At 38.6% G+C, this 26814-nt stretch overlaps 4 protein-coding genes across 10 annotated transcripts; 2 read left to right on the top strand and 2 right to left on the bottom strand.

Annotated features, from left to right (window-relative positions):
• Positions 1-648: 648 nt before the first annotated feature.
• Positions 649-13938, bottom strand: LOC111460920. The gene is made up of 27 exons (XM_023104288.1): positions 13596-13938; positions 13223-13451; positions 12947-13083; positions 8027-8143; positions 7783-7926; positions 7013-7686; positions 6614-6735; positions 6431-6522; positions 5931-6168; positions 5749-5818; positions 5331-5479; positions 5147-5220; positions 4897-5070; positions 4726-4797; positions 4483-4584; positions 4309-4398; positions 3519-3594; positions 3324-3420; positions 3162-3231; positions 2874-3053; positions 2576-2698; positions 2418-2501; positions 2134-2318; positions 1914-2052; positions 1766-1825; positions 1289-1393; positions 649-1052 (listed from the first exon to the last, which is right to left on the bottom strand). The coding sequence occupies exons 1-27, from the start codon at positions 13692-13694 to the stop codon at positions 939-941; spliced, it is 3816 nt and encodes a 1271-aa protein (XP_022960056.1). The 5' UTR covers positions 13695-13938; the 3' UTR covers positions 649-938.
• Positions 13939-15742: 1804 nt separating this feature from the next.
• Positions 15743-19005, top strand: LOC111461109 (dol-P-Man:Man(5)GlcNAc(2)-PP-Dol alpha-1,3-mannosyltransferase-like). 7 transcript variants are annotated; one of them, XM_023104592.1, is made up of 6 exons: positions 15743-15944; positions 17341-17403; positions 17547-17625; positions 18060-18116; positions 18578-18676; positions 18784-19005. In XM_023104592.1, exons 1-6 carry the CDS (start codon positions 15914-15916, stop codon positions 18941-18943), a joined length of 489 nt encoding a protein of 162 aa, XP_022960360.1. In that variant the 5' UTR covers positions 15743-15913; the 3' UTR covers positions 18944-19005. The 7 variants fall into 7 exon arrangements, 5 of the variants coding, with proteins under 5 accessions (XP_022960360.1, XP_022960358.1, XP_022960361.1 ...); XM_023104590.1 differs by lacking the exon at positions 15743-15944 and adding an exon at positions 15951-16056; XR_002713530.1 differs by lacking the exons at positions 18060-18116; positions 18784-19005 and adding an exon at positions 17984-18059 and having other exon boundaries at positions 18578-18730.
• Positions 19006-19619: 614 nt separating this feature from the next.
• LOC111461111 (heat shock factor-binding protein 1-like) lies at positions 19620-23609 on the top strand. Its single transcript, XM_023104595.1, has 5 exons — positions 19620-19751; positions 22473-22526; positions 22729-22752; positions 22819-22861; positions 23293-23609. The coding sequence occupies exons 1-5, from the start codon at positions 19749-19751 to the stop codon at positions 23430-23432; spliced, it is 264 nt and encodes an 87-aa protein (XP_022960363.1). The 5' UTR covers positions 19620-19748; the 3' UTR covers positions 23433-23609.
• Positions 23610-24248: 639 nt separating this feature from the next.
• LOC111461010 (desiccation-related protein PCC13-62-like) lies at positions 24249-25670 on the bottom strand. Its single transcript, XM_023104433.1, has 3 exons — positions 25347-25670; positions 25029-25260; positions 24249-24780 (listed from the first exon to the last, which is right to left on the bottom strand). The coding sequence occupies exons 1-3, from the start codon at positions 25667-25669 to the stop codon at positions 24397-24399; spliced, it is 939 nt and encodes a 312-aa protein (XP_022960201.1). The 5' UTR covers position 25670; the 3' UTR covers positions 24249-24396.
• Positions 25671-26814: the final 1144 nt, after the last annotated feature.

Raw genomic sequence — 26814 nt, 5'->3', positions numbered from 1 at the left:
AAGGAATTTTAGAATTAAAAATTGTCTAGAATATAAAGTAATCCATTATTTATTATAAGAATAAATACCCTTTTAAAATTCTTCATATTCCCATTTATTAATATAATCAATTTTCTTATCTAAAGTGGCTCATAATTTTTGCAATAAAAGAATTAATAAGGTCAAATTATTCTTAGTTTGGAATTAATTCTCATTCATAATATTTCTTTTTTTTGTAAAAATAAAAAAATAAAATAATAATTAAATCACATCGCCAAGAATTGGTTTCTAATTCAAATATTTCATGGTTAACTTGGGTCATTACAAATCGTATCTAAGCCTTACACCGTGCGATGTGCCAATGATCGTGCGATGTGCCAATGATGAGGCTGTTACCCAAAAGGGGTAGATTTGGTAGGGGTCTCACATCGATTGGAGAGCCAACAAGGACGCTCAGCCCTAAAGGGTGGATTGTGATATCCCACATTAGTTAGAGAGAAGCATGAAACGCCCTTAATAAAGGTGCAGAAAACTTTCCCAAGCTATGTTAAAGGCTTGAAGGAAAACCCGCAAGGAAAAACCCAAAGAAAATAATATATGCTAGCGGTGAGCTTGATCCAAATGTGATACCAAATATCAATAATTGGGTTTATAATTCAAAGAAAAAGATTGAGGCAGAAAGGGAGAAAGGCTTTTTTGGTCAAATTAGCTAAAGAAAATTGTAAAATTCCTACAAAAGCATAGAGAAATAAATAAATGAAGGGTGAGAAAAAGAGCTATATATATGATACAATAGGGGAATGGAGGGTGGGGGCAATGGATTTCCATGCCTGATCGATCCCCGATCTTGCACTCTTTTCGAGGGGTGGAGACGGAGACGGAGACGGAGACAAACTCGGAAATCAATGAAATGAAATGGAAACTCTATACAACAAAGATACAATCACCTCACCTCACCTCTACATGAAGTAACTCAAAGACGTCTTCTTCCTCGACCCGCCTTCTCCATACAGGTCGTTCCATTGGAGGAGCTCGTTCATGTTTGTAGATTCCGATGAGACGCTCGCACACACCTGGGAATAAACACGGTCACTACGGTCATGCATCGAAGAAGACTACAATATTTCATCAAAGACCCCCTTGTGTCTCAACTGTTGAACCTTAACTAGATGACGATGGACCAGACCAAACCTAACCTAACCTAATCTCGTAAAAAAACATGTGTAAGGTGGGCTCGGCTCGGCTCGAACCCATGAGGCGTTGAAGCGAGCCTACCACACCCAGCAATAATGGGAGAAAGCAAACCAACCTGCTCATGTGCAAATCTAAAGTCCTCCATTTTTAAAGGGCGAACGTCGGTACTGCTATATAGCGCCGGTACGGGTTTGTCCTCGGTCAAAGCAGTGATCCTCTCCTGTAATTTATGAAGACAACCCATTAATATCCTCAAACATAGCATATGTCCTACGGTTTCAGCAGCCTAACCCGTCGAAAACGGTAAAAACTCGAGATCCTACAGCAATTTTAGGCAACACACGGTTTCTTAAACGAGGTGCTGACTCCTTATTTACTTCTTCGAATGACCCTTTTTTCCCTCTATGATAAGGAGCCATTACAGAGTTCGTTACCCTACAAGATTCCAGCTTCACTGGCGATACTCGGTTTTCTTAAACTAGAACGAAAATACTCGAAACTAAAAGAAGGTGCTCGAACACAACCGTTAACGATGAAACAATTGCGAAAACTACCGAGATACACATTTTAGGAAAACGGAGTAATCGCTAACCTTCTTTTCCTTGTCCAAAATTTCTCTAATGGGACAGTGAGCCGCTGTTACACAAAGATTCTGCAACCAAATAATTAGAGAAACATAAACACGGTAGGATCGACGAGGCGGTGGAAACTTGAAAAAAACATAAAACACGAAAGAAAACCTTCAAATCGCTTCCAGAATATCCATCAGTCATATTAGCAATGGCCTCTAAATCGACATCAGCAGCCAACTCTTCCTTGGCGAGTATGACTCGTAAAATCTTTTCTCTATTCGAGGCAACCGGCAAGTTAACCATCAATCTACACAGAACAATCACATATTCAGATCAGAAAAATCGACGACACGAGTATAGCAGCAGCATTACACAAATGCGATACCACCTCCGAGGAAGCCTCCTAATCACAGCCTCATCGAGATCAAACGGCCTATTGGTTGCAGCAAGAACGAGTACACGTTCTTTATCCTTTGTTCGCAACCCATCCCAATTAACCATAAATTCATTTTTCATTTTGCGCATAGCCTCGTGTTCGCCTGGATTTTCGCGTCGTCCTAACATGCTATCAACCTGCAGTAGCAGCAATATTCGTATGTTCGGAGAATTATAACTAGAACCGAATGTTAACAACGATAGCGACGATAAGGAAACTCCTATGAAGTTACCAACCTCGTCAACAAACACAACGCTCGGAGCGATTTTACTTGCTAGAGAAAACACTGCCTTTACGTATTTTTCACCCTCACCAAACCACTGTAAAAAACACAAAGATGGTACACAATATTAGAGATTATTCCTTTTACCTTTAAAAAAAGCAAAAATTTTACCTTAGAAGTAATGCTTGACATGGAAATGTTGATAAAGTTTGCACCAGCCTCAGTTGCAACAGCTTTGGCAAGCATTGTTTTTCCAGTACCAGGTGGACCAAAAAGTAAAATTCCCTTGCACGGCTGTCGAAGAGTAAAAACCGCTCGTAAACAAGCAGTACAATGAAGCAAAGAAACAAAGATATCTTTCGACTAGATTCCGAGCAACGTCTTCTATGATCAAAACTACTATGCTATGCTAACTAGTTAAACCCTGATTTACTGATAAATTGGCTCGATGGTAGGAAAAAACGTGCACCTTCGTTAACTGCCCTTTGCAAAACAACTCCGGCCTCTGTAGAGGAAGCATCACCAATTCCTTCAACGTGTCCTTCACGTTTTCTAAAGCACCGATGTCTTCGAACGTAACACCAATGTCACCAGGTGGAATAACATCCGCGAGAAGTTTCTTTTCAAATTCGTTCTCCGTAACCACATCCTAAAATTGTCGAACCACACTCCAATTTAGATTTAAGAACTCGTACCCGAAGGAAAGGGAAAGCGATATTTATTGTTCGTCAGAAGACCCATCGTTCTACGAGATTACCTTGAGCGATTTCTTCAAGCTCTTGTTCTCACTTTGAAGACCATGTAAAATGTTCAATCCGTACTCGATGCTGCAGTATTAAACACACGAAACCACTATGAACACGATAAAACGATGTATAGCTTCCTTTTTGTAGGTGAGGCCAAGAACAAAGTAGACAACCTTTCTGTAGAAATGATGAGTTTAGCATCCTTAACCAACACTTCAGAACAATGCATGAAATGATGACTCAAAGCCCAGCCGACAACTTTCTCAACGGCTGGTAAGAACAATACAAGATTCAAGAACGGTTAACTTTTAAGTAGAACCCAGTAACCATAAAAAAAACAATTACAAAAATTTTCGAAGAATACGAACTTTCGAGTGTTAGTGCTTGATCTTTAATGCAGAGAGTGTCAAGGTTCGGGCAATCCAAACCAATTCGCCCGAGAACCTGAAACAACAGTATAATGAAAAGGAAAACATTATTTTTGTAATTACTCACTTGGTTTAATTATTTCGGATTCGAGTCCCTTTTCAGTGGCTCCCTGTGATGTCCCACATGGGTTGGAGAGGAGAACAAACCACCATTTATAAGAGTGTGGAAACCTTCCCCTCGCAGACGTGTTTTAAAACCTTGAGGGGAAGCCCGAAATGGAAAGTCCAAAGAGGACAATATTTGCTAGCGGTGGATCTGGGTCGTTACAAATGGTATTAAAGCCAAACACCGGACGATGTGCCAGCCTTCTCGTTGTTCCCCGAAGGGGAGTAGACACAAGGCGGTGTGCCAGTAAGAACGTTGGGCCCCAAAGGGGGGTGGATTTAGGGGCGGTCCCACATCAATTAGAGGGAGGAAAGAGTACCAGCGTCCTCGCTGGACCCTGAAGGGGGGTGAATTGTGATGTCCCACATTGATTGGGGAGGAGAACAAACCACCATTTATAAGAGTGTGGAAACCTTCTCCTAGCAGACGCGTTTTAAAGCCTTGAGGGGAAGCCCGAAAGGAAAAGCCCAAAGAAGACAATATCTGCTAGCAGTGGATCTGGGTCGTTACACTCCCCATGGTTGGGATGTTGATTTTGTTAATTTGTAATGTTCACTGTTTCTCGTTGAATATTTAAATAATAATAATAAAACAAGGCAGATACAATACATTAAAAGCACTCACCAAGCGGATGCTGACTATATTTGCCTGTGTTTTCAGAGTTTCGGTATCACGTTCCAATTGTTTCTTCCACTCCGAAAGTAAGGCCTCATCCTAACAACATTCAAGAAAAAGTCAGTGCTGAGTTTGATAGACAGAAGCAGTGAGACAACAGAATCAGCTATAAGATCTCGATACCTGAGGAAGTAATACGGTCACTTTGTTAGGGAAGAGTCGACTAAGTTGCTTTGTCGCTTTTGGAGTTTCTTTGTTCCTATCGTGCAATCTGCCAAAATTATCCTGAATACGAAAACGTGATATATACTATTGAATTCGTAGGAGGAAAAGAAATATCACAAGACGTTCAATGAAAAAAGGGACGGTCAAGTTAATACTACGTGTATAGCTAAACAAACATATAGAAGAGAAGACTTAGCATACCGGGAACGCAAGATCGAGCAAAGCTGTTTGGTTGCTTCCAAACTTGGTAAATAGCAGACCACCAGGATGGGACTGAAAATGTATGGACGAGTCGAAAAAGGAATTAGAACATCCCAAACATGCTCCTAAAGGAATAAAGGGGGGAAGGGGCAGGAAAAGGGCTCTGCTCACCTTTTCTTTTCGACTATCCATATGAGTGTGGGAGCCAATGACAACAACATTTCCTAACAAATTTTCAAGCCTGCCCTTAAGAATCGAGTAAGCATCCGAGTGTCCCACCATTGCCTTTTCTATGTCTTTGACGAACAATATTAGCGGGCTGTTTTTACTCTCGTTTGAGACAACCTGCATGTCGAATACCATAGTGAGTACCAATAGAAAAGGAAACATAGTACATAGCACAGTTTACGGTAGGAAGTACCTCAAAAACTTCATCAATAGCAAGCTTATCGGTATCGTCGCCTCCAGGACCATCCAAGCGAAGTAGATGATTAGCTGTAATGTCAATTTAGAACAATCATAACACAAGCAGAGTTCTAGGAAAAATAAAAATAAAATATTAGAAACGGAACCCAAAACGGGGAAGACAAGAAGAGAAGAATAACCAGAACAAAAGAAGCCATGATCTTCTTCACAAAGGCCACCGAGATCGTTACCATCTGGAATCGATTTGTCAAATCTCACCCCTATTTTTGAGGATCCATTCTCTTCAAAAGCAAGGACAACTTTCCCCCGACAACCATAAGACGGACCCCTGCTCGAAAGGGAAATGAGAAATAGTTACAAATAGATTTTAAACGGCAAAAAGTCTTTACGTAAAACATTATACATGTAAGAGATAAGAAGAAACAGCATAACGGATGGACAAAGAGCAGACGATTTTTATCGCACATTTTCTACGTATGAACAAATGACGGTGGACAAGAAAATGAACCCGGAAACCGAAGCTACAACAAAACAATTATCCAGAATTTTCAGATCATCAGACACCAAATACAGTGCCAGCGAGCAGAGGAATATTACCTGAGAGGACAACTTTGAAGAGGAGGTGAAAGCGCAGACGATAACGTACCCACAAATTTAACTTTGTCGCCTACAAATTCATAAGAGGAGGTTAATAAGGTTATGCACGACAGGTGGGAGACTGGGGATGGACCAGTTGCCACACCAACCACGACTCTCAATAGTGTCCAAAAATCAGATACCTGTCTTAAAAGCGGTGGTCTTCGATGAAGCCGTGGATGCTTCTTGTTTTGGCAAAGCCTGCGAGCTTAAGGTAGATCCACCTGCAATATCAGCCTCGACACTGGAAGTTGGTTTCTTGTTCTGCGAAGCAGCAGCAGCTGCGGCAGCCGCAGCCTGCACAGCTCTTTTTGCAAAAACAGATGCCCTTTCAGGCCTCAAGCTATCTTTTACAATATCAGCATCCTTGGATGTTTGTCCCTGTATACATAACAACCTTTATTGACTTGATCTTACGGAGGCACGTTCGCAAGGGTCAAAAACAAACGGAAAGCCTGGGATTTGAATGTCGAAGTATTTAAAGCTTGAGAATCAAAAATATTATTTCCCTAATTCACAAGATTACACAAAATTTAATCCCGCCTTTTTCACACCGGAAGAGACTTTACGAGTTGACCAAATTCATAAAAGAACAGATGAATGAACTTTCAAGAAAGTTAATAGTAAAGGTAAAGCGTCATACTCCAGGCAAAAGAAGAGAATCTACAATTAGTAATCTAGCTCCGAAATGCCGTGCAAGTGCCTTCGTCAAAGTTTCCTGGTATATTTCCGAACCTGTAGTAATAAACAATCCATGTCAAGTGAACAAATCAGATGTAAAGAAAACATAACCGTAGTTAACGGGAGAAAAGGGGTCAGTGCCAACCTGCAGGTCCAGACAACAGTATACGTGGGCTCAGAATAGGAAGGTCCGACGCATGCTTCACAAATTTATTACACTTCATGTGAATGAACATGGACGCGATCAGAACATTTTTTGTGGTATCACTGAAAAAGGAGGCAGAGTCGAAAAAGATTTAGAACACATCCCAGTTAGTCGATACATCAACACGAAATTTAATAGAGTTCTGGATCGTTAATTTTTTCAATACGCTACATGTACTTACTCAAAAGCATTTCCATAAATCACAATAGTTACAAGAGACTCCAAAATGTTAATAGCGAGAAGCAAACTACGATCAGCATATACCACGAACAATTGCTAGGTGCATAATGGACAAAATAAACAATTAATAAACATAGACAATATGAGAATCATACTCACCTTAAATAATACGGGAAATTCTCAAAAGAAACATGAATACTGTCGGGTTTAAGAATGCCTTGTTGTAATCTTTCTTTGAATGCTTGACGTCGAGTTGACGTCGGCATAGCAGGAGGGGGGTTAAAATCCTTAAAGAGACTCCCTATATCCCTTTGTTCATCAAGGATCTTTGAAATGCTGCCACTTAAATTGAAGTCGGGAGATGCCGAACTAGCTAAAATTTGTAAAAGTGGCCGTAATTCATGAGTTGCTCCAGGGACCTCCCCCATTTCTGCATCGATACAAGCATCGAGTCCAAGCCTATCAATACTGGGGCTTTCAGCTGCAGAATTAGGAGTTGGGTCGATATTTTTGTCCATAGATGCATCGCCATTTAGATCACTATTATTAGTACTGACATCTTTCATATTAATGTCTGGATTCTGATCATCTGACACTCCACAACCAGTGGGTAACTCCACATCTTCATTGGATTTAGCAGGTGGGGAAAGCAGAGACAAATCTTTCTGAATATTCGAAAACGATGCTAATATGGATGCGCCAGTTACAGCCGAGGCGTCCCCAGACCTTCCTTCAAAATGAATCCCCTTAACAGGAGCACTATGAGCTTCTAAAATGTTTACAGAAGGCAGACCAGAAACAGTAAAATCATCACTAGTGAGCTGCTGATATATCTGATGGTCAACAAATTAAGTAAATCATCATAGATACGCATTGTTGCATGCAAGTAAGGTAAACCAATGTTAAATTGCAACATTCCGAAAGGATACGTAAGCGTGTTTTCCAGAGGAAGTGAAGACAACCTCATCGCCTCCATTTAAAATTACACTTGAGTTTTTTTGAAAAATCTTGCCATTAACAATGACAGCGCCTTTGCCTCCCGTGATTTCCAGCAAAGCAGAAGAGTTCCCACGCTGTCACACAGATAGAGAAGTATTAAAAAAAACGTACAACTAAAGCATAAACTCCGATTTTGAGTAGCGAAATCTCCGGGGGAAAGAACTAATTACTAACCTTGATGTGCCTCAGCTTACACAATGTTGTACTGACAGATGGATCTTTAAGCCATAAATTACACTGACGACTTTGACCGACAGTGAACAGAGTACCACAAATAACCAAGTGTGGATTCTGCAGAAGCATAATAAATCCAGAAAGTCAGGTGACAGTAATTAATATCAACGTTTGAAGTTACTAAACAGAAAAACGCAACGTAACTAGACCTAGACCGGAGATGCAGGTTACGATGGAGAGCTAAGCCAAAAGAAGCTAAAAACCAGAAGCCTCAACTTTATGGTTAGACTTGAGAGCAAAATGATAATTTACATTAGTGACCATCCTCACCAAAAATAAAGGTCAAAATTACAAATTCTTTATTCATCAATCAGCTTCCCTCTGTACAATCATTACCAATCTAAAACCTCAAAGCATTCACAAGAGGGGTCTAAGCTCTTTTGTACCCATTCAAGGGCATGCTAGTCATATAGCTCCATAAAGCTAGTGAAAATGGAACTAGTTCGAGTTTTGGCGTGGAAAGTGTTGAAAGTAAGTTTTTCAGATTAGTTAGTACGTTTCATTAGGAATGAGTTGTTATATTTAAAATATATACATATTTTAAATAAGGGATGTATTATCCATGATGTTCACCAATGACCTTCCCAATTTACAAAGAGGGGGCATGACTCTGGGAAGAAAAGGCATTAGACAGATTTCAAAAGAAAGCCATGACTAAGTTTTTCCATAGTAGGGTTTTTTGTAGGTGGTACATTAAGGTCGTGTCCAATAAATCGTTTACCTCCCTAGGAAAAGTAAGATGCCATCGGAAGATATTGAGAATCTTTGTCTAGAAATTCTGTGCATATGTGCAATGCATAAATAAGTGGTTTTGTGATTTGTTCTCTTTCTTGCACAACGGGCACCAATTTGGAAATAGAGCCATGCAGGGTGTCACAACCTAACTATGAAGAGAGTAGGTTGTGACCCTCACGTTGCGACGAGAGAAGCGTCAACCGTCAAGTGGCGCCCATCCGGCCACATGAGGGCCTAGACGAGTGTCATGATATGATCGAGGAGGATGGTGCATCATCTAACACACCACACGGAGTGGGCATTGAAGACAAGTTGAGACATAAGCAAGATAGAGACATCGAATAGACAAGAGGAGCAAAGATAGGCTTGTTGAAGGGTCGGGTAGGGTCCCGGGCCTTAACCTCGATAGTCGAGGTTCCGAAAGGAATTCGGGCATGCAGTTCTGGAGGTAAGTCCGTCCATATGAAATATGAATGCTCGCCAAGTTTGGTGTCAATCGAACACCAAACGGATGTTGCACGACACTGTATGACCGTTCGTCAAAAATCATGTCTATGCCTGAAGGATTGAAAATGGCTCAAAATGTACTATAGAAGTACCATTGTGTCAGCTCTCCACCACTCCTAGGCCCTGTGGCCTAAACAAGTTGCCCTATGGCACATACATGTGTCACAGCGTAGGCGAGCGTGCTGAGACGAGTGTCTCGGACGACTTCCTTTGAAATGGGTTTTTCAAGGACAGTATCGGGCGGCACGGGTGTGCCGGTATTGCGCCCCAACCCGCGTATTGGAGATTACTACATACACCCGTTATCCAACACGATATTTGTAAATGACATGGCACGAGCACAGGAGGGCCAATGCCTCGATAGAACCCGAATGAATGGATGTTCAGGAAGTTCCGATAAGATGAGCGACACGCGGGCCCATTCTCGATGGCATGACCGAGCGAGTTGTGATGGCCGACGACACCCCGAGACTCGGGATGGCGTCAAGACATATGGGCCATGTCGATGGAGATTGAGATGACAAGATGAGACGCGATGATGATTGAGAGACCTTGACCCCGAGCAGAGGCAAGGTCGAGTCGAATGACTTGGCCTAGTGTAGAGGCAAGTCGGTTATGTCGTAGACGAGTGAACATGCACGCGCAGGAGGCGTGTGTGGTCGGACAAGCTTGGATTCCACACAAGCGATATTCGAGTGACGAAGACAAACCTCACCTAAGGTCCGACGAAGCCACAAAGCCGAGGCGAAAAATATATATGGGGCTAAATTCCCCTTAAAACTGGTCGGGAGCATGTCAAGATCACGACGCTGCGCGGTAAAAAAAGTAGGACCATGACACAGGGCATTCTCTTTGAAGACTTTCACTTGTGCTAATAGCTTTAGGCGCTATTTCCCACAAGAAAAACTTCACCTCTTTAGGGTGATTTCCTCTCTATATTGTCTTTGCTAGCATGAGATTATTGCTTCTACTTTTTTCCCTATGTCCATCGTCAAAGACTTTGTAGAGAAGGCCCCATCAGCGCTGGGAAGCCATGTTAATGAGTAAGCTAACCGACAATACAATTGGGGAAAGATTGAGGCTTAATTCAGCCCATTATGTAGCTTTTATTATCCTTTAGGTTCCTACCCAAGCTTCAGGTCCAAGAAATTGTTGACATCATTTCATGTTTCTTTGATTGCGACTCTTTTATTACGAGAGAGTGTACAAAAGTGGATATCACAAGCTAGCGTGGTGTTCCCAATCCAAGGGGCAATCCAGAATGATGTGATTCCTCCATCACCCACCCTCCTATGGCAAATTTGGTTGGTAATGAGGTTTTGGTATTTTTTTTTATGTATTTCCATGGCACCTTTGCAGAAGACGGAGGGGGTCGGTTTGTACATGACGTAGAAGTATATTTAGCCTTTACAAGTTTTCTCCACAAGGTGTTTTCTTTGTAATGATATCTCCATATCCATTTTGCGAGGAGAGTTTTGTTTTTCTCGTTTATCGAAAATAGGCCAAGCCCTCCCTTGTCTGTTGGGACGTTTACGATATTCCATCGAACAAGGCGTGGCTCATTTTTCTAAAATAGTTTCTTAATAATCTTTCTATATCTATAGCCACTTTTTGTGGAATTTTCAATAAAAACATGCAGCAGGTGGAGATGTTGGACAATGTGGCTTGTATTAGGGCGAGCCTTCTGCCTTTAGAAGTATAACATGATGACCATGTTAACTGTAACAGCCCAAACCCAAGCCCAAACCCAAGCCCAAGCCCACCACTAGTAGATATTATCCTCTTTGGGCTTTCCCTTTTGAGCTTACCCTCAAGGTTTTTAGAACACATCTGCTAGGGAGAGGTTTCCACACCCTTATAAAGGGTGTTGTGTTCTCCTCCCCAACCGATGTGAGACCTCACAATCCACCTCCCTTCAGGGCCCAGCATCCTTACTAACACACCACTTCGTGTCTACCCTCCTTCAGGGCCCAGCGTCCTTACTGGCACACCGCTTCGTGTCTACCCCCCTTCAGGGAACAACCTCCTCGCTGGCATATCGCTCGGTGTCTGGCTCGGATACCATTTGTAACGGCCCAAGCCCACCACTAACAGATATTGTCCTCTTTGAGCTTTTCCTTTCGAGCTTACCCTCAAGGTTTTTAAAACGCGTCTACTAGGGTGAGGTTTCCACACACTTATAAAGGGTGTTTCATTCTCCTCCCCAACCGATCTGAGACCTCGCAAATTAGAGAAGCGGATCGTGTCATACGCAAACTAAAGATGGTTGATTCTTAAGCCTTCTTTACCTTCCCTTCGTATTTGGCCTTTATGAGTAGAAAAAGGAGTAAATCCATTACCATTATGAAAAAAAGGGATAGTGGATCCCCTTGTCAAAGATCCCATGTGGCATAGATCTTTCCTCTCGGTATTCCATTGATGATGATGGAGAATTTTGTGGATGAAATGCATCCTTTTACCCACCCCACCATTTTGAGCCAAAGCCTTTTGCTACAAGAATGTTTTCTAGGGAAGTCCAATCGACTTTATCGAAGGCCTTTTTTCCAATTAAAGTTTGATGACTACACCTTTATGTTTCTTTCTTTCCGCTCATTTGCTGTAAGAGAGGGAAAGAGAATTCAAGTAGGAGGGAAGAGAAACTTCTCATCTTTTTACACGGGAATGCAACAAGACCAGTAGTAACAGTTAAAACAAACTCGAGTAGAGCTTGTTCAAAATCCTTTTAACAAAATTTTTTGAAGCAAGCATATGAAGAATCTATGCTTGGTCAATCCCTTCAACTCCAATAACACTTTGCTCGGTGTAAACTCAGTGTAAGGTGAAAGATCTTTGCAACGTGGAAAAGACGGACAAAGATGTTCAAAAAATAGTTTCCCATATTGAACAAAGATGTTCAATTCCCGTCTTCATAATTTCTTTCCATGAATTGAAGTGTCCTTTGAAAGGTTGGACTTAAGAAATCAATGTTGATGGAGCATTTTGTGCTTCTCAATTTTTAATTACGATCCTATCGAGGGTCCTTTTCCTCCTGAGTGAACCACCAACTCAATGTAGTGAGGAAAACATGATTCTTTTTCGGCTAGTTGCCCCTCACTGTAGTCCTCATGAGCCAAAATACAGTGAGGTTCCTAGTAATCAAAAGAAATTAGAAGTAGACGGGCATTTGAAACCCCACTTTAACCACATCGTTCAACAGCCTTTAAGTTCAAGATCACATCTAGATTAGCCCGACCAATGTTTTCATAGGCTTTCTCAATGCCTATTTTCAAGATAACTTTCATCAACTCTCTTAGCTGCTGGAAGAAAAGTATCTGAAACTCATCTTCCATTGTTCTTTCTTCGACAAAGGTCGATTTTAGAGCTTTATCGAGAGATGAAAAATCATGCTAGGTAAGAACGATTGCATATAAAAACATGATACCGAATGAGCATTCAGCCCTTCTTTCCATAAAAGTATTCCACATTCTTATCACATGGGTAATCAAATTCATCCCTGCTCTGTTCTTTTAAACAAACCAAAACTAATAGTTCATATGAAAAATCTCGATCAACCTCGACGAACCAAAAAAAATAAAGGATAATAAATTAAGAACAAACAATTCTTGAGCAGGATTGTACCTGTGAGCACTGCGAAAGAAGTTTTCCCCACGCAGGCTTCGAATTCGACTTCGCCAACCTCATCGTACGCTTCTTCGAGCGATTGAGCATGGTAGCCACAACCACCTTCGATTTCTCCGCATCAGCTGCAACATCACCTACATCCCACACGACACAGGAATCGAAGAATCTAATCAAAACCCAATTCAAACCCAACAACCCCAATAGATTTAACATTAAACACCCAGTTCCAAGCAATCAAACTGCATGCATATAACACCAATTGCGAAGGTTTACCTAAAGGTTGCGGCGCAATAATAGCCTCGCCTTCTGCCTGAAGGTCATGGGAATTCTCGGGAACAGCCTCATCGCCTGCGTTGTTGACCTTCAAAGAATCAGTATCGAAAGGATCAGCTGGTTGTATAACTGGGTCAGCCGATTCAACCCCAGATTCCCCAACTGGGATCAACGGCTCGACAGGCGGCGCGCTCTGAACGTCCTCCGTAGACGACGATGCCTCAATAACCTATCATGAATTCAACCAAAGATCAAAAACCCACAAAAACCAAACCCCACACCTAAATCCCACCCAAAAACCCATCAATCGAGAAAGAACCACGAATCACTGACATGCAAAACCCAAAAACCGCGAGAAATCAGACGAAAGTACCTTAGATCTTTTGGAATTCGGGGCGCCGGAAGGAGGAGGCGAGCCATGAGATGAAGAAAGAGAGCGTTTGGAGAAAGAACTACGCCTGGTTTCAACCATGGTAACAAAACGCAACACCACAGAGCAGACACGAACAATTAGAGATGAGTCTATAAATTGATCCCTCTCCCTTTCCTTCCTTTTTCTTCCTCTTGGATTGAAAAATCAAGTTCTGGGTATGGATGAAAAGAAGAAAAAAAAGGGAAAATTGCAAGAGAAAAGGCGCCCGAAGACCAAATAGAGAGGACCGGGCAGAGGAAGAGAAATTGATGCGAAGAGATCAGTTAAGTAAGCGTCTCGATTTTTACAAATTTTTTTAATTCTATCCTTATTTATTAAAGAAAAATTTGTAACCATAAAATCATTTATATTTATATTTATTTATTATTTTTTAACTAAATAATTAGGTTTTAATTACCGACGAGTTATTATGATTATTTAGATTATAAATATATTAAGGTTCAAATTTATACTCTCGTACCAAATAAACAATAGTTATAAATTTTAATCAACATAAATATTTATTTTAATTATTTTATAAACTTCTTCTTTACTTCATTAATTTTAAATTGGAGTCGATTTTTTATTTCACCTAATTTTTTTCAAATCAATATTAATAATATTAAAAAAAATTAATAAATCAGACCATTTAGATCTATAATACTAAAAAAAATAATAGTAAAAATTTAATATCTATTAAAAAAAAGTAATATTTTGAAGTATTTGTCTTCAATAAATAAATAACAATACAAATAATTTATAATTAATATTTTTTTTTTGTTGTTGTAGTTTATAACTTCATGTAATCCACGTGTTTGTTCATTTTTTTTTTATTTTTTAATATTTAATATTAGAGTGAAAATAAATAAAAAGTTATGTGACTAATTTATAATTTTTAAATAAATATAATTTTATTTATTTTGTTTTATATTAAATAAATATAAACTTTCTTCTTACATTTGGCTTATGCATTAAAAGAATTGGTTAGAAAAGCTCGATATTAATTTTATACCAATTAATATCGAAACGAATTGTCTTTTTTTCGCTCATTTTTCAAAGTCAAGATAAACGTATGAATCATATTCCTCAAAACATGCATTTTTTAACAAGATATATATATATTGCATAATTTGAGTTCGGACGATTGAGAATACAAGACAAGTGTCGATGTCCATTTAATAAATATTTAATTTTTAATCTAAAAAATAAATTTATAAATAAGACTCAATTTTTATTGAGTTTTCTTTTTTAAATTAGTTATCAATTACAAATCTATTATTATTTTATTTGTTTACTACATTCAAATAATTTAAGTATATTATATATATATAGTACATATTTTAAAAGTTAAATTATTTTATGATAAATTTAAATAAAAATATATAAATATTATTCTAAAATTAAAAAATAAATATAAAAAAAAAAACCAAATATCAATATATTTTATTTTTAATGAGATAAAATAAAAATTATTAGGGCGGAAAACATACTAAACCAAACACTCTTTAATCAAGTCTCCTGCTATCGAATTTATATACAGAACAATATGTTACAACCAACACGACCATCTTCACTAGGCCCAAGCCATCTAGCACCAGCTTCCAACACAATGCCATGCACAACAGAAGTACAAGGTCAGAAACATAGGACCTAACACGTAACCCGTTTTCAATCCATACAAACCATCTTGACACAGTCAAGGGCTGGGACGGTAGAGGGACTGTATGTCCTCTGACTTAATTTAAATATTTTAGATGTATTATCGGAACTCATAATATATATTTTATCAAAATTGAACTATATATTTTTATTTTCTTAATACTATTACTAGTCCGTCATTTCAACCAAATTTCATTAATATATTACACCACAACAAAATTATATTATTAGGTTGATGGATGGCGACACGAACCTATGTCAAAATAAACGGGACACTTTCTTTATCTTTTTATCATTGAATTAGGGTTACAAATATCTCCTACTAAAGAAAACTATATTATAAAATCTATATAATTAAATATATATTTTTAAAACTTATATATTAAACAAAAACACCATCAAATTTAACCCATTTATAAAATGTATGGGCTAAAAATATTGGATAAAAAGCCAATGTCGATCGTCTGTTTCCCGAGCCAGGGCCGTATACGTCAACGGGATCGCGGGATCGCGGGATCGATGATGACTGAGGTCAGCTCGCCGGTGAAAGTCGGCGAAACCTAGAAAATCAGCTGTTTCCGACACTGGAAATCCAAGGCTCGCATTTGCTGTCTTGGCTGATGCCATCCTCGTCGCCAATATCATCTACCTGTAAGATCGAATTCTTATTCGTATCTTTTCTTTACAATGAATTATCGATATGTTCTTTTGACGCCATTGCTGGTTTGCCTCCAGATACTAAAATTGATTGGGACGCTTACATGTAAGTATCATTAGTAGTATATATTTTGATTTTGGCTGCTAAATTATATCCGCCGTGACTCCAATCCTCAGATAAAGCAGCAAAAATGATAGAATTACTGATTAAGACTAGAGTTTATACGAATTATAACATGAACTTGCTCATCATTTTGATCTCAAGTAAAGCATTTCTTTGGAGACTCATGGTCATTTGTTTGATTTTGTCCTTAGTTTCAAGATTGGCCTTAGCTCTCTACGACCTATAACATTAAACAGGAAAAAAAAATGATAAAATTAACGATTAAGATTAGAGTGTCCAAGAAACATAACAATAATTTGCTTAGAAATTAGATCTTTTGAATAAAGCATTTTTCTGGACTAATGATTGTTTGTTTGATCTTCTACTATTGGTTTCAATGGCTGTTTGTTTCATCTCGTACTGTTGGTTTCAATGTTCAAGAATTATAACATTAAACACCTCTTTCTCTCTATAGGAGGGTTTAATGGGTTCTACATATTGGTATTATTTTCAAGCAGGTAAGTGGATTTTTGGTAGGGGAGAGGGATTACAGCAAATTGCAAGGAGACACTAGACCTCTAGTTTATCCGGCTGAGTTTTGTAATAGCCCAAGCCCACCGCTAACCGATATTGTCCTCTTTGCCAAGCCCATTGCTAGTAGATATTGTCCTATTTGTGCTTTCCCTTTTGAACTTCCTCTCAAGGTTTTTAAAATGCGTTTGGTAGGGAGAGGTTTCCACACCGTTATAAGCAATGCTTTTTTCTCCTCTCCAACCAATGTGGGATCTCACAATCCACCCCCTTGGGGGCCCAGCGTTCTCACTGGCCCACTACTCGGTGTCTGGCTCTGGTACCATTTGTAACGGCTCAAGCCCACCACTAACAGATATTGTCCTCTTTGGGCTTTCCCTTTCGAGTTTTTCCTCAAGGTTTTTAAAACGCGTCTAGTAGGGAGAGGTCTCCACACCCTTATAAGCAATGCTTCTTTCTCCTCTCCTACTGATATTGTCCTCTTTGGGCTTTCCCTTTCGAATTTTCTCTCAAGGTTTTTAAAACTCGTCTGGTAGGGAGAGGTTTCCACACCCTTATAAGCAATGCTTCTTTCTCCTCTCCAACCGACGTGGGATGTCACAGTTTTTGTTCATTTATTCTGCCATACAATGAGATTGAGGGGTGGGGGAACTAAATTATCTGATAAATTTTTTAGGTGCTTCACTTTGCTCTTGTATCTACACTTGAGCTATTTGGATTCAGGCAATGTTGTTTAATAAGCTTCCATTATTGCAGCCAACTTTCCCAATGGGATATCTAACAATAACAAGCCATTGGTCAAGTTACTCGAGGGCGAACGTAAGTTGGTACTAAAAGTACATTCGATCTAACTTGTAATATGATGATCTGTAATATGATGATCTGTTTGATCTTTTCTTCGGCGTCTAACCCCCTCTCTCGTTTTTCTGGTTGATCGTTCGCCGAGTATTTCATCGGCTCAGATGTTGTAACAACAATGTTCGTTGGGAATTTCATCGGCGTTGTGTGTGCTCGATCATTGCATTATCAGTTCTACTCATGGTAAGCTCAATTATCTCAAGTTCCATACATTGAATGGAAAATGTCGAATCATGTCGAACCACTTGTTGACGACTATATCTGCATCTCATATTTTTATGAACACACACACACCATTCAATCCTCAAGCAACAGTGTCTCGATCATTGCATTATCAGTTCTACTCATGGTAAGCTCAATTATCTCAAGTTCCATACATTGAATGGAATCATGTCGAATCATGTATGGAATCATGTCGAATCATGTCGAATCATGTCGAACCACTTGTTGACGACTATATCTGCATCTCATATTTTTATGAACACACACACACACACCATTCAATCCTCAAGCAACAGTGTCTGAAATTTGGTTTATATAGAATCTGGTCATATAACTCATTCAATCCGAAAGCAATGAAGTATGGGCTCTAAACGTCGTATTTCGTTACGCTGCAGGTATTTCTTTTCTATTCCATATCTGTTGTGGAGAACGTCGTTTCCTACAATATTACGGTACCTCGCTGAAAAACTTCGCCTTCTTGTCTGGATTATTTTGTGTACATTCAATATATAGATATGGATGTTTAAGCCCACCGCTAGCAGATATTGTCCTTTTTTGGGTTTTCCCTTTCAGGCTTCCCTTCAAGGTTTTTAAAACGTGTTTGTTAGGGAGAGGTTTCCACACTCGTATAAAGAATTCTTCATTCTCCTCCCCAATCGACGTGGGATCTCATCTGTTTGGGGGATCGGGTTTTGTTGGAATGTATATCCTTCTAATATGTACTCCTCGACGTTGCTTTCTAAGTCTTCACCTAATTTTGCTTTGGGGTTTGTGGTCTGGAGCAGCAGAGTATCCTTATGTTCAAGTGAAGTATCTAATATAAAACAAAACTGAAAAACACCAACTCTTAGTCTGTCTCACTATCATTAGTTTGAATTGCATAGAGTTTGTATCCTCCATGTTTGATTTTCAGCTGGCTTTCTTGTAATACTTTTCATTTTTTCCGTCTTCCTCGAGCGGACGGAGGGGTCTCAAATAGTATTGTATCGAAACGAGATTGGGTCAACTTCAGGTTGTCGAGCATTGAATTTGAGGCTCGTTTATTTCGAGTCGTTCTCTTCTGTTATTGTCATCTTGAACTCACTCTTGAAAACTGCTATGTTTACTCGTATTTTGTAGATTCATTCAATTATCAATTCTAGTGTCAAGACAAAGAGAAGAGAAGAGAAGTGAGTTCACGACCCGTAAGCCTTGTACCTCCACACGGCATTGCTCGAGAAAATTTTCAAACTTCGACAGATTTTTTATAGCAAACTCGAGAAGAGTTTCTAAGTTTTGAATGTCATACCTCCAAAATTTTGGATAATCTTTTAATGTCGAAAATGCCCCTTTGATATTCATTATTTATGTTTTTTTTTTTTGTAAAAATAATGTTAAATTATAAATTTAGTTCCGAAAGCTAGTTTCTTGTTTATATTTTTTACTGTTCAAATACAAACAATAAAATATTTTACCACAAAAAAAATTATGTTTTTTTGTTTTAATAATGATTAAAAAAATAACAAAATTAATAAATAATTACTTAATATGAGTTATATTTCGGATGTTTTAAGTTAGGCTTAAATTGACTTTCATATATGTAATTAATTAATATTTTTTATATTGAGTCTCGTATATTTAATTAATTAATATATATTTTTTTAATAAATTGTGTCCAATTATACATTTTTAGACTTCAAATTTTAAATCAAAATATTTCGAAAACTTTTTATAAATTTCTACTATTTACATCATTTTTTTTAATTAAATAAAAAATATTTACATTTAAGTTATGAACTTTTGACAATTAATTAATTAAATAAATATATGAAATTACAAAATTTATATTTAAGTTAGAGAACGTTGTTCGACCACTAACGGTAAGAATAAAATTACAAAATTTAAAATAATAAATATATTTTTATAAAAAATGTAAAGGGCAAAATGGTAATTTTGTACAGGGGGAGAAGAGGGTATCACCTGAGGAAAAAAGGAAGCCATTCGCTATATTCTACGTCCCGCATTCTTCCCCCGCGAACTGGACGATTGGGCACCGCGAGTTTCAGCATCTCCCGATTGTCTCTTGAAGATCCACTCTTGCGGAAATGGTTGGTGTCTCTTCTTTTTAAATCTGATTCCGTTCAGTCACTGTTCTTTCCCGTTGAATGTCATTGCTGTTGTGTATCCATTTCACCCTGCTAGATGTGAAATTTTGGAAGGAATTCGAAATCTCTAAGGATTTCCTTGTTTCTGTTTATAAGAATTTCTGTTCTAAATCGAATGATTCTGTTCAGCTTTAGTTCCGCAATCGCCTTGCTCACTTTTTAATCACTTTTGAACAATGCCGATTTAGATCACCTTAGGTTGTTGATATTGAACGTTGATTTGGGGTTGGGTTACGGATGAGTGTCTTGTGGATTTCGTCTTTCTGCTAGGGTTCATCGTTTTAATCGATGATTGAAGGCTTCGTCACGAGATAATGTGTGAAGATTCAATCTTTCTTGGATTTTCGTAAAGCTACGCTTGCTGATTTGGTTGATTCTGGATGCCATATTGTTTATGAGGAGACTGAACATTATTCGGCTTCGTATGAAGGAAGGGATTATCTTTAAGATTGGTTTTGCAAACTCTTAGGATCATGCTGATTGGATATTTTTTGGGAAAGTTTTGTGGAAAGGAGGTTTTTGGGTTTAAATTGAAATGTTGGATGTGGTCAATTGTCTCTTGTTGATGCACTTAATGGGAAGGCAACGAGTAAAACATTTGCCACTAGGGGTTTCAATGTCATCGTTCCTTTTCCTTGTGGAGGTTTCTTAGTAAGTTAGTGTTTAGAGGGGTGGAAGGTGACTTCGTTGAAGATTTCCATGTGAGAAAGAATAAAGTTCAGCTCATACACTTTTAGTCCGTAGACGATACCATCTTTTCCTACTACGAGAGGGAAGAGTCTTTTGCTAATGTTTTGCAACAGCTCGCATATGACTATGATGGAGGTCTTATACAACCCTTCCTTACAACATAGAGAGATGGCACTTTGGAATGTTGCTTTCATTGCAATCTTATGGAAGGTGCACTTGGAGATGTGAATAGCACTTTTGAGGAAGTTTGGGCCCTAGCTAAGTTCAATCCCTTCTTTTTCTAGTGGCTAAGACGCTGGCTCACAGTTAGTTTATTCGTTGTTATCACAGGAGTGCGAATGACTTCTGTTCCCATATTATGATAGTCGAATCTTATTGTAGTTGATTGTAGTTGTCACAACTGAAGATGTTTGAATGCTTTTTCTTAATTCATTTTCAAGATTGTCAGCCTCTAGTTATTATTGGGATAGAACCTAAATATATCGAAATATGGAAGATAACAAAACTACATAATAACTCTCCAATTATTAAGGTGCTTAGAACCTCCCCTTTCTTGAGATGCCACTCAAATCTAAGCCACGATGATGCGCTCCTTGTTGAGGATTACTGGGAGTGAGTCCCACATTGGTTAATTTAGTGAAAGATCATGGGTTTATAAGTGAGGAATACTATCTCCATTGGTATGAGGCCTTTTGGGAAGCCCAAAGCAAAGCCATGTGAGCTTATGCTCAGAGTGGACAATATCATACCATTGTGGAGAGTCATGATTTCTAACATGGTATCAGAGCCATGCCCTAAACTTAACCATGTCAATAGAATTCTCAAATATCGAACAAAGAATTGTGAGCCTCGAAGGTGTAATCAAAAGTGACTAAAGTGTCGAACAAAGGGTGTACTTTGTTCGAGGGCTCCAGAGAAAGGAGTTGGGCCTCGATTAAGGGGAGGCTATTCGAGAGATCCATAAGCCTCAGGGGAGGCTTATAGTGGACTTTGTTCGAGGGGAGGATTGTTGAGGATTATTGGGAGTGAGTCCCACATTGGTTAATTTAGTGGAAGATCATGGGTTTATAAGTGAGGAATACTATCTCCATTGGTACGAGGCCTTTTGGGAAGCCCAAAGTAAAGCCATGAGAGCTTATGCTCAAAGTAGACAATATCATACCATTGTGGAGAGTCGTGATTTCTAACACTCCTAGCTCGCGGAGCTACATACCATAAAAAGAAAAAGAATCTCTCGCGAGCAACCATCTAGTTTCATTCTTTACCCTAACTTCCCCTTTGTGTCCATTGATCGCTATCCATTTTCCTTGCATCCATCTCTGGAGCAGAGCTATATCGAAATTTTTTTAAAATTGATTTCAATCTTCTATGTTCTCACGCACTCTGTTCCCAAGCAACTTCAAGGAAACCAATGGAGGCATAGGAGAGATGGAATAGCGTCTAAGCTATGACAAACCATTAGGATTAGTTTGCAAATTTGTGAAAATCATTACCAATGATGTGCTATATGCCTAAGTGTGAAAAGAATGCGTCCAAACCTAAATATGGGGATTAGAGCACTTTTTCTCTATAACATCTTCTCTAGTGAATTACCCAACATGCCTCAATGTTAACCTCGTAGCACCTAGTGGTCAATAAGGGCCATGGAATGTTAAAGGGCTTAGAAGAAATGGATTCAAATGATGGTAGTCACCTACTTGAGATTTAATATTCTACGAGTTTCCTCGACAATCAAATGTAATAAGACTCTAGTCTTGTGAGATTGTGAGATTAGTTAAGGTGCGCACAAGTTGGTCCAAAACTCACAAATATTTAAAAAATCACCACAATAACTTCTCTAATCAATTATCAACATCTAACTACCATTCCTAATGGTATTCCTATCATATTGTTCATATTATTTGACTGGTTTCTTGTTGTTTGTACCATTGTGCGACAGTGTGAAATGCACATTTTACTCGTTTTATCTTGTAGGATGGACACGACTCCGAAGATGCAAAACAAAGCACAGCTGATATGACTGTTTTTGTGAGTTCATTTCTTTTCTTTCAGTTTATTCTCTGTGTTTTTCACATTTGATAGTCTAATCCAACTTTTTTTTGTAAGAATGGTTCTATAAAGTTTGTCATCAATCCTCTCCTTCTGTTTAACATTCAATCCCTAAGCCACTCTTGATTGTTTCTTGGTAGTTCATAGTTAAATTAGTATTAACTCTTCTTCTTCTTTCCAGGTGCAAAATCTTCTTCAACAGATGGTGAGTCTCAGTTAGTGTAAATTTCCAGCAGAGAAATTCATATCTAACATAATCTTATTTATGCAGCAATCAAGGTTCCAAACCATGTCTGACTCCATTATCACAAAGAATATCCTTTTGAAATGCTGCTAGAAGTTTCTTAAGTTATAATTATAACGAGTAATTGTTTCTGATAGGCTCGGATACATTTTGAGTTTTGCAAAATAAATTCTATAGTTATTTATCTGGTAAAAGAGGCCATACGGTCCAAACGGTGCAATTTCCCGAGTATTACGTTGTCCATTCTAGCTAACAATGATCTTGTAAAAGTTACATATAGTTAAAACATTCTAATAGGAAGATAATGGTAATGATTTCGAACTGGATTGAGTTCGTATGAACCTTAATTCCTTCTAATGAGACGTTGGAGTCCAGTACAATTGAAGAACCTTTATATAAGTGATTAGCCACCTTGATTGTAGGTTAGAATTTGTTTGAATCTGTATGAACCTTAATTCCTTCTAATTGATAGTATATATGCTTTCCTTAACTTGAAAATACTTGATGAGATGGGAAGCCGCATAAATGAATTGGAGCAGAGCATCAACGACCTAAAAGCTGAGATGGGCGTGGAGGGTTCGCCGTTGCCTCCGTCCAAGACGAATGCCGATGAATCGAAGAAAGACGAAGGTTCTGCGTAGACATAGTTGAGAGTGTATGTTTTATTTATGAGTTTGTTGTCTTTTCGCTATTGCCTTTGTGAAACTGAAGTCAATGCTTAGGATGAGACAGAAAAATACAATATGTTCTAGACATGGACCTGCTATTTCAGCATAATTTCTTATTGGCAATATAGTGATGATTATACCCTATGATTATTTCATACAACTGCTCATCTCTGGCTAAAGTAAACACGAGTCGTTAGCTTCGGCAACGAGTGATGGCATTGCAGCCACGGTCGCACGGGTTTGCCCCTGCGTCTGGCGCGAGCATGGCACCTTGTTGGCCTTGAGTGCATCATAGGTTATGTAGTTTAAATCTGCCAATGTGTCCATTGAGTTCGGAGTTCATCTCGAATTCGATGTCGTACATCATGCAGTTTGCCATGGAGCCTTGACGACAGCGAGCTTGAGCTCCATCTGGGACCCAGCTCAGGCTCTCAATGCTCGTACTGCGGTGGACAAGACAAGACATTCAGGATTGTAGCAATTAAGGAGAATGGTGCTTTGATCCGTTACGTAGCACTGTCAGTCTCATGGTTTTAAAATATGTATACTAGGGAGAGGTTTCCACGTCCTAGGAATGTGATCTCACAATCCACCCCTTAGGGGCCAGTGTCCTCGTTGACACGCTGTTTGGTATCTGACTTTGATACCAATTTGTAGCGACCCATTTTCTAAGGGACTTGAGCCACGAACCGTTGAAAATAATTAAAAATGCGTAAAATTTTAAATGCTTAAACATGTGCATGCATCTTAAATTTTCATTACGGCAAAGGGAGGAGGTTTATGAGTTTGAGAGAGGTCAATGATATATTATTAAGCCTTCAACGGTACATTACGAGAGATTTGAAACTTAAACTTAATTTATTACACATAGTAATTATTCGAGACAGACCCACTTTTCGTTGGGATTTATTGATTCGGTCGTCACTATTACGAACTCTTATATGATGCCTCCACGGAGGAAGCGTCTTGCAATCGACCCATTAGCACCATTGGGAAAGAAAGCACCTGGCAATCGTTCGCTACCAGTTCCATATAGTATCCGCAAGATCTCTTGTATTGTGCGGTTATACGAAAGAGATTTAGCGTCGGTGGCGAGGACGTTGGTCTCCGTTCGATTCTCTGCCCCGAGCGATCGAGGCACCACCACCCCTTCGTCTTTGAGCCCACATTTACCAAGCTGGTTCGCCAGCGTCGAGATCAGGTTAGTGAATTCAGCCACAGTCATATTATATGGCTCCACAGTCTCGTTCGCCCTCTCGTACAGCAGCGTTCGCATAACAGCATTCTGCCCTGACTCGGCACTCAACAGCTTAGCTGCTAGCTGCATCAAAATTACTCATAAACTTTAAATTTTTTTAATAATACCGTAAAATCCTTTTAAACTTTTTTCTAAAAGTTCTAATATTATTTTCGAAACGTAGAACTAACGGTTTCATTCATATATTAACAACAATAGTACTTTTTAACTTTTTAAAAAAGTTCGAAGGAATTTTATACATTCAAGAGCATTTTTAAAACAAAATTTTAACGGTTTCTATCTAAAACTGACAGTACTTTTTCAAATACTACCCTACGAGATTCGAGAAAGAGGAGCACTGGGGCTGCTTCAACAAGACCAGTGTATCCGAGATACGGGAAAAGGTTAACGGCGAGGAGAAAATGGATGGTATCGACATAAGGATCGAATGGAGGGCTGAGTCGACGACCAGCAGCTTTGTCAAATAGATCCGAAAATACATCTTTGCTTAGATTCAACAATGGCCTTTGAATACCTAATCCACCAGATACCTGAATAAGAGTTCTGAAATCATCCAGAAATGAAGAACAATAAGAACAATATTGATTAAAAATAAATAAAATAAAATAAAATAAAATAAAACTCTTAACTTTAATTGTCCAATTTCTTCATATCCAAATTCCTCAATGATATTACGAACCATAGGGTCTAAGTTGGCCCTTTGAGCACCAATAGGGGGTGGCCCTCCACGTGCTAAAGTTGGATCAATGGAGTCCATCCCTCTCCCAAGGGCACCCCACAAGAACATCTCACCTTCGAAGTACTCGAAATTCGTAGCGAACACAACGACTTGGCTGTCGGACGCTGGCCCCGACCGGCATTGACCCAAAATTTGACATACTACGACTCGACTCGAGTTGAATACTAAAGCAACAACGAGAAAAAGTGTTGAAAAGAACGAGGGATTTCTCATGTTTGAACTGAATGTTATGTTCAAATTTTGTGATTGTGACATGCTTTTATAACATAACATTATGTCCTTTTACCCACTTGGTCACGTTAAGACATATGAGCTACCAAAATAGGTAAGAAGCTAGAAGCTTCACTCACACGAAATATCCCGGTGATTAAGAGACAGTTACATTGGGACGAATGTCTATGCTTATTCAAAAAAAAAAAAAAAAAACATCCAAACAGATGAAAAAAATGGTCGGTTGGATATGTAGGCCACGAGAATTCCAAATCAAAGATAAAGTTTGTATCAAGCTGAGTTCAAATAACCTTTGGTTCCAAAGAACCGAGAATCAATGATTGGGGCAGTAATACTATGGACCAGTTGAACCTCGTTAAATAATTTTTTCACCCTAACATCTGTCGTTGTCGTTGGATACTAAAATACATATTGAACTACAAATCTAGTCCGTATCGTTTTTAAATGACGGAATTAATCCCTATAGTCTATAAGTTGATAAAACCCCCTAAATAGTTTCTACTATTGAGACTCGAGTTTGATTAAATCGTTTGACGTATGAACTATTTATGAGATTTTATCAAATTATAAGAATGAAATTGTAACTCGTAAAAATTATATGGACTAAATTCTGACCAAATTTACCATTTAACCTTAATAATATATATATAATTAATTAATTATTGGTAAATAATTATAAATCCTTTAAACTTTATTTTAGGGGATATTTTTTAATTTTTTAAAATTGATTAGAAAGGCTATATTCATGTGATTGTATAATAATTAAAAGGACAAATTAAAGGTATATGGTTACAAAAAATTATTAAAGTAAAATGCATCCTGAAATTTAGGTTACGCTACAAAAAGGTTGTTATTTAATCGTCACAATGACCGTAATTTGATTGTTCGAGATTCTCGTTTTTTGTGCTAAATTGAATCCCTTATGTCTATGATAAGTCGATCCAAAAAGTTCCCAGTTTGGATAAAAGACGAGATTGAGAAATTCTAGACGTCGGCCGCCGAACGATAAAAACAAACAGGGGTCGTCCTATCTGCCAAGAAAGATTCTCGAAAACTTGACTCATTTAACCCAATCAGTATGAGATACTCGAAATGGGGTACTGACATAGACACCTTACTTTTCGCCT

Source organism: Cucurbita moschata, unplaced genomic scaffold, assembly GCF_002738365.1.
Source record: "Cucurbita moschata cultivar Rifu unplaced genomic scaffold, Cmos_1.0 Cmo_Scf00024, whole genome shotgun sequence".
Taxonomy (NCBI): domain Eukaryota; kingdom Viridiplantae; phylum Streptophyta; class Magnoliopsida; order Cucurbitales; family Cucurbitaceae; genus Cucurbita; species Cucurbita moschata.
Note: the sequence above shows the minus strand (reverse complement) of the source record. Positions and strands in the feature narration are given on the sequence as shown.